This window comes from Cynara cardunculus (assembly GCF_001531365.2).
Source record: "Cynara cardunculus var. scolymus isolate 2C chromosome LG 11, CcrdV1, whole genome shotgun sequence".
Classification (NCBI taxonomy): domain Eukaryota; kingdom Viridiplantae; phylum Streptophyta; class Magnoliopsida; order Asterales; family Asteraceae; genus Cynara; species Cynara cardunculus.
Genome location: NC_037538.1, coordinates 1,554,737 through 1,561,599, shown reverse-complemented (window position 1 = coordinate 1,561,599; position 6,863 = coordinate 1,554,737). Strand labels below are relative to the sequence as shown.

Genomic DNA, 6,863 nt, shown 5'->3' with positions numbered 1-6,863 from the left:
TATTTTGCCAACAATAGCGGATTATGCGGAATGCAGATTATGATCAAATGTCCGGAGGATATCCCACCATCAGAAGGAAGAGAGGAGGCCGAAGATGACGAGAAACTGTCACGGATTTTTCGGGAGGGAACTTGGATCGGTTTTCCGATTGGGTTCTTCTCATCAATCTTGATCATGGGCTACTTGTTGAATTTTCTTCTGCTCTTCAAAATATGGTGAGGGTTTATAGGAGTGGTCCATTCATTGCTCAATGTTTTCTCATACCATCTTGTAATCAGTCTTAATATCTAAATATTTTTGATTTCTTGTGATTATAATTCGTAATGTTGGAAGGCTACAACCTCGTGTGTTTCTCGTAACGACAACTCGTCTCCCTACATATATTTGTTCTAATAACAACGAGTAAGAATCCAAACAGATTGGTGAGGGGATAACATCGTATAAGACATTAATCATTATTCTCGTTTCAATAACTATTAGAAAACAAAGTATCAGCGACGGAAAAATTCCTCGCTGAGTAGCGAGGGACCTGGTTTTTGGTCATTCCCTTGCTGATCTCGCTAATCAGAGAGGGATTTTTTCCTTCGCTAATTTCCATCGTTGATACTTTGTTTTCTAGTAGTGTTGCTCATTTTTCGGTCATCATAAATAATCCAACGTTCACCAAAGAGAAGGGGGAAAAATGTGTTCATTCTACTGCATAAACCTCATAATACCCCCCCCCCCCCCTTGCACCAAACAACATCAACTCGTATTAATGAATGGAAAAAGTCTAAAAAAACCCAATAATTTTTTAATTTTGAATGATTTAGTTCCTAAATTATTTTTTTAAATGAAAAAACCATTAAACTTTCTTATTTTGAATAATCAAGTTCTTAAACTATTTTTTTTGAATGAAAAAACATTAAACTTTCACATTTTTTATGATTAAGACCCTGGATTTTTTAAAAAAATAAATAAATGAACCATCAACCTTTTACTAGATAGTTAATGTAACTTTTTTTGAATTAAAAGAACGTATATAACCTATTTTTAAAAGTGTGATGATTTATTTATTAAAAAAATGTTTAGAAATTTAATCAATCAAAATTTATAAAAATTTAATGGTTTTTTTAATCAAAAAACGAAAGTTGAATGGTTTTTTCACTGAAAAAAAAATAGTTTAAGGGCTTAATTATTCAAAATGAGAAAGTTTAATGATTTTTTATTCAAAAAAATAGTTTAAGAACTAAACCATTCAAAATGGAAAAAAAAATTCGGTTTTTGAACTTTTCGCTTAATTAATTTATATTTTATATTTTTTTAACTAAAAAATAAATATTTTGACTTGTATATTCGATACAAATAGTCCATGGTGATTATTTGCAACCCATTCTAAAATCTCTATAGCAAGAGGTCAGTTTTATTTTATTAACCTGGATATTCAATCTGTTATGAGAGCCGACTAATTCTAGGACGACCACCCGCTTCGTGGGTAGTCCTGACTCACTGCATTTGAACCGCCATGGCCACAGGGGGGTTTTATTTCTCCTTAGATTCGAATCTGGGACCTTTAGGCACTTTTGATCTTTGGAGCCCAATCTCAATCCAATCGGGCACCACCCTTAAGAAATGCACTTTTCGGACCAATGAATGTAATAGCTAAAAATTTGTCTTTGGTTGTTTCTCCTTCATCGAAAACCCTAAAACAAACATCTATCACATTGCTTTGGATTTCTGGAGCCATTCGAATAGACGTTTGTTCGTATACCAGCCTTTCTGAATCGAAATGCATACATTTGTCTCCTACGCTATAGGGATGGGGGAATCTGACGTTTCGGTTACCACAAAATAGTATATTTCTTTAATGTTTATGTTCAACGTGTACTTCTATCACATTTCTTAATAATCTTATTCATTTTCTGGTTTCGCCTATAAATTTTGGTTATCTTTTTCGAACAACCATTGTTCATACACGAAACAACAGTATGAACATTAAACAAAAATCATCGTTTTATAAGTCAAATAAATTAGTATAAAAACACCAAAAGGAACAAAGTTTGCAATATTATTCTTCTAAAGTCATACAAAAAGTCTTTCTTACCAATTATTTTCGGTTTTCCACGACCCGTTGTTCCATAAGTCAAAGTACATGCGGTCCATCCTTAATGTTTTGCTATGACTTTTTCAAATTTGGAAAACCAAATTAATGACTGAAAAAATAATTAAGATTAGAGTTGTCATGAGGTTCAAATGTGGTGACTCCAAACTACCTACAAAGCAGATGGGTACCCTTCAATTAGTCGACTTACAAAACGGGTTAGATATTCAGGTTAATAAAAAAAAACATTTTATTGGTATTTATTCGACGAGGATATAATTTTTTAAAAGAAGTAAAGGAGATAAATTTCGAAGCAACCATAAATCATACCTTTTATCATAATCACCACCGCTAACCACCATGTCCACCGTTCCAGTAGTTTTAATCTTGTTGATGCTCATGAATTCCATTCCAATCCCTTCATTCTCTTGTCCTCTTCATCAGAAACAAGCACTTCTCCACTTCAAATCCAACTTCACCACCATCTTCAATTTCTCTACTTCCGACAATCCAATCCAATCATGGAGTCCCAATTCCGATTGTTGCTCCTGGGCCGGTGTTAGTTGCAGCGAATCCAAAACTGTCACCGAACTCTACCTCTTCAGCATCAGGGATTTGTTGGACGATTCGACTACGGTGTTCTTTGACATCTTCACTCCGATTTTCCAAATCCGGTCATTGGAACAACTTTATATCTCCGGTATTAACTTCGTAGGCGACATCCCTGGAGATGGGTTTGGAAATCTCACTCAACTGCTTCACCTTGACATGTCGTCCAACATGTTTAGTGGCTCTATTCCCGGCCAAATTTTTGGGTTAACGAAATTACGTCACCTGGACATAGGCAATAACCATTTTCAGGGAAAGTTAGGGTCTTTTTGGAATTTGACTTGTCTTCAAGTTCTTGATCTGGGTAACAACATGTTTGATGGGGTTTTAAGCCTTGAAGTGGGGAAGCTTCAATATCTTGAAAGGTTGGATCTGAGGATGAATTCTCTTTCGGGAAACATCCCAGAAGAGATTGGAAAACTCACGAAGTTAAGAGAGTTTAACCTTGCAGATAATCACTTCTCAGGTGGAATCCCTTCTTCAATTACCAACATGATGGCCTTGGAAGTAGTTGATTTCTCTCATAACTCATTCTCCAACCAAATTCCGGCCAACATAGGAAGCCTAGCAAACATTAGGACACTTGACCTCAGCAACAACCAGTTAACCGGTCCGATACCGTTATCTATACGAAACTTGAGCAAGTTACAAGTCCTTTGGCTCCAGAAAAACAAGCTAACCGGAGATATCCCAACTTGGATATTCAACTTCAGTACTGTGTTAGAGAGTTTGTTCCTCGGTGGAGGAGAAGGAAACAAGTTGATCTGGAATAACAAAGCAAAGATTGTTCCAACAACTAACTTGATGGATATCTCTATGCCTTCCTGTGGAATTTCCGGCCAAATTCCTGAATGGATTTCATCGCAAACATCTTTGCGTGTTCTTGATATGAGCGGGAATGAATTAGAGGGAGGATTCCCAAATTGGCTTGCAGAGATGGACCTTGAAACCATAATTCTCTTCGACAACAAACTCACTGGATCAATCCCGCCTCGCCTATTTGAATCTTGGTTAATGGTTCTTCACTTGTCCCAGAACAATTTTTCTGGGGAGTTACCAGATAACATCGGCAACGCTACAATGATGATGGTTCTTATGTTGTCAGAAAATCATTTTTCAGGACAAATTCCAGTATCCATATCCAACTTGCACAGCCTACAGCTTCTGGACTTGAGCAGAAACAAATTTTCAGGAAACTATATCCCTGTTTTTAGCGATAATCCTGATTTATTTTACTTAGACTTGTCGTACAACGAGTTCTCTGGTAAGATCCCAACGACTATTTCTTCCAAAACCCAACTTCTTTATCTGGGTGGGAATAAGTTTTCTGGCAACTTGCCTTGGAATTTTACAAAATTGGTCAACCTTCGACACCTCGATCTTCATGACAATGATATTACAGGATCTTTCCAAGATGTTCTTACTGAAAGCCCACATCTTGAAGTTCTAGTCTTGAGAAACAATTCCTTTGAAGGATTTATCCCACCAACAATCTCCAAATTCGCTAATCTCCGAATTCTTGATCTCTCCGGGAACAAGCTAACAGGTAGTATTCCACTCGAAATAGCAAACCTCACAAGAATGATCGAAACACCACTACACATGTCAACATCCGGTCACTTTTCTTTTAAAACCTCAAATTTTTCCGATTGGGAATTTAAGCAAACCCAGATTGAGATTGAGGACTTGATAGTGAATTGGAAGAACTATTTTCAAGGCTTATCGAGTCGTAGCCTTGACATATACTCTTTGTTGGACTTGTCCAACAATAGAATCTCTGGTGAAATTCCGGCATCGTTAGGCAATCTCAAAAGTCTAAAAGTTCTCAACATTTCACACAACATCATCTCCGGGCACATTCCGGTGTCTTTTGGCAATCTTAAGGGAATAGAGAGCTTGGATCTGTCGCGTAACAAAATCTCAGGTACGATTCCTATATCACTAGCAAAGCTGGGTGAACTGACAAATCTGGATGTGAGCAACAACAAGTTGWYCGGTAAGATACCTYTAGGCGGGCAAATGGACACVATGAATGARTTGMAGTATTTTGCCAACAATAGCGGATTATGCGGAATGCAGATTATGATCAAATGTCCGGAGGATATCCCACCATCAGAAGGAAGAGAGGAGGCCGAAGAGGACGACAAACTGTCACGGATTTTTTGGGAGGGAACTTGGATCGGTTTTCCGATTGGGTTCTTCTCATCAATCTTGATCATGGGCTACTTACTGAATTTTCTTGGGCTCTTCAAATTCTGGTGAACATTTGTAGGAGTGGTCCATTCATTGCTCAATGCTTTCTCATACTATCTTGTAATTGAGCCTAAAGTTTAAGATCTGTTGCGAGTGCCCTTTGTTTCTTCAGTAATTAGAATTCCTGATCTACAAGTAAGAGTCCAAGTAGATTGGTTGTAATGACAAAGAAAAGATAACCCCCCACCCCTGGATGAACTCTGAAAGATGCCCCCTCTCTGTTAAATATCAAGTTAGATTTTTTCTCCTCCATCACCTGCATCTCGTGCACATCTCAGTATAAGAGGTTTGTTGATTATTGCCCCTTCGATCTGAGTCCATTCCTTCTTTACCGATCGTTTTTCTCATGGTAGCAAACATGAACCTCAACGATTGAGAATCAAGAAACGCTGTGTATGTAAATAGCCGGACAAAAAAGGAGTTGACTGAACCTGAAAACCGTAAATCAAGGAGATGATGGTTTGGTTTTGTATCGATCTTTACAAGGAAAAACCCACGTTCTGAGATGGGGGCTGTTTTGGGACCCGGAGAATGCGGAGATGGTGGAGAGAGGTCGCCGGAGATGGGGTTGGGACGACGGAGGTCAAGAATACATGGGGAGGGAGACGGTGAGGTAGGTAGTGAGGAAAAGTGACCGGAAACATGATCGATGATGTGGGGAGGATATACATGAGAGAGGAAGAGAGTGCCGGATTACCTTTTAGTGTCTAAATAATTACTTTTAAAACTTACATAAATAGTAATAAATAATTATAAATAAAATTTAAATACCACTATATTAATTATTAATTAATATAAATTGAAAATTAATTATTAATAACTTTTATTATACATTAATATTATTTACAATAATTATTAATTATATCAATAACAACAACAAAAATTGGATTAAGTGACACATACAAATGTAAAATACTAAACAATATATATAGGGTTGGTTCCGTTGAAAAGAGTTAAAGTGAGAAGCATTCAAATAAATAATTCAGAAATTTAATTATTCAAAATAAAGAAAGGGATCTGTTTGGGTTGAGCCGGTTCTCATAACCGGTCACAAAGTACCTTAACCGACCCTCTCTTTTTTGACAAGAAATCGTTATGCCGAAATCGTTTATGGGAATAATTTTTGGGATTGGAAACGGTTTTTGGCCTACAATGGTTAAGAGTCATATAGAAGTAGGGTTTAAACATAAGCAGTAAAGAAAATTGAAGAATGGCTCAAGAAATCAAAAGCGTTGTGATAGCCATTGTTTTTTGAGTTTTCGGGCGAAGGAGAAACACCCAAGATCCGTTTGGGTTGTTGGGCTTGTAGAAGATGGGTTGATGACTTTAGAGTTTAGACTTTAGAGTGTTGATGATAGATTGATAGGCATGGGCTACTTAGATTTGGGCCCAAATAGCGCTGAACTTAGATTTAGATCATGTTTAGTAAATTAGTTGATAAATTGACTAATTGTTGACTGATAAGCTAGCCGATGAATAAATCATGTTTGGTAAAACTAGCTGATGAGAATGTAAAATTATCAAAAAAGTATATTGAAGAATTAATTAATTATAATATTTTATGTAATTGAAACAAATATTTAATAATATAATATATATACTATCTTATAATACATTTGGCTAAAACTCTTAAAAACTCTTAAAACTCTTAAAAACTCTTTAAAACTCTTAAAGTCGTTCATCCCTAAACGATTTCATCCCTATCTGATTCCATCCTATATCTGAATTCGTGTAACTAACTGCAGATAAACACAATCAAATACAGGATAAACATCTCATTTTAAAATAAAAAATCTAAAATATAATTAGGACAATCATTGAATTCTAACAGAATATTTAATTATTATCTTTATAAAATGTTATATTATTAAACCAAAAATAAATTATTTCATTATTAAACTTAAATTAAATTAAAAAAATA

The 6,863-nt window shown here is 35.8% G+C and overlaps 2 protein-coding genes across 2 annotated transcripts in view; both read left to right on the top strand.

Moving 5' to 3' along the window:
• Nucleotides 1-359, top strand: part of LOC112520908 (probable leucine-rich repeat receptor-like protein kinase At1g35710) — a 2,562-nt gene extending 2,203 nt beyond the window's left edge. The window contains exon 2 of the mRNA XM_025129533.1: nt 334-359. Within this exon, the coding sequence (XP_024985301.1) occupies nt 334-359 (26 nt within the window). The remainder of the gene's footprint in view (nt 1-333) is intronic.
• Nucleotides 360-2,404: 2,045 nt separating this feature from the next.
• LOC112521611 (LRR receptor-like serine/threonine-protein kinase FLS2) lies at nt 2,405-5,034 on the top strand. The gene has a single exon (XM_025130574.1). It carries the CDS (start codon nt 2,441-2,443, stop codon nt 4,949-4,951), a length of 2,511 nt encoding a protein of 836 aa, XP_024986342.1. The 5' UTR covers nt 2,405-2,440; the 3' UTR covers nt 4,952-5,034.
• The last annotated feature ends 1,829 nt before the right edge of the window (nt 5,035-6,863 follow it).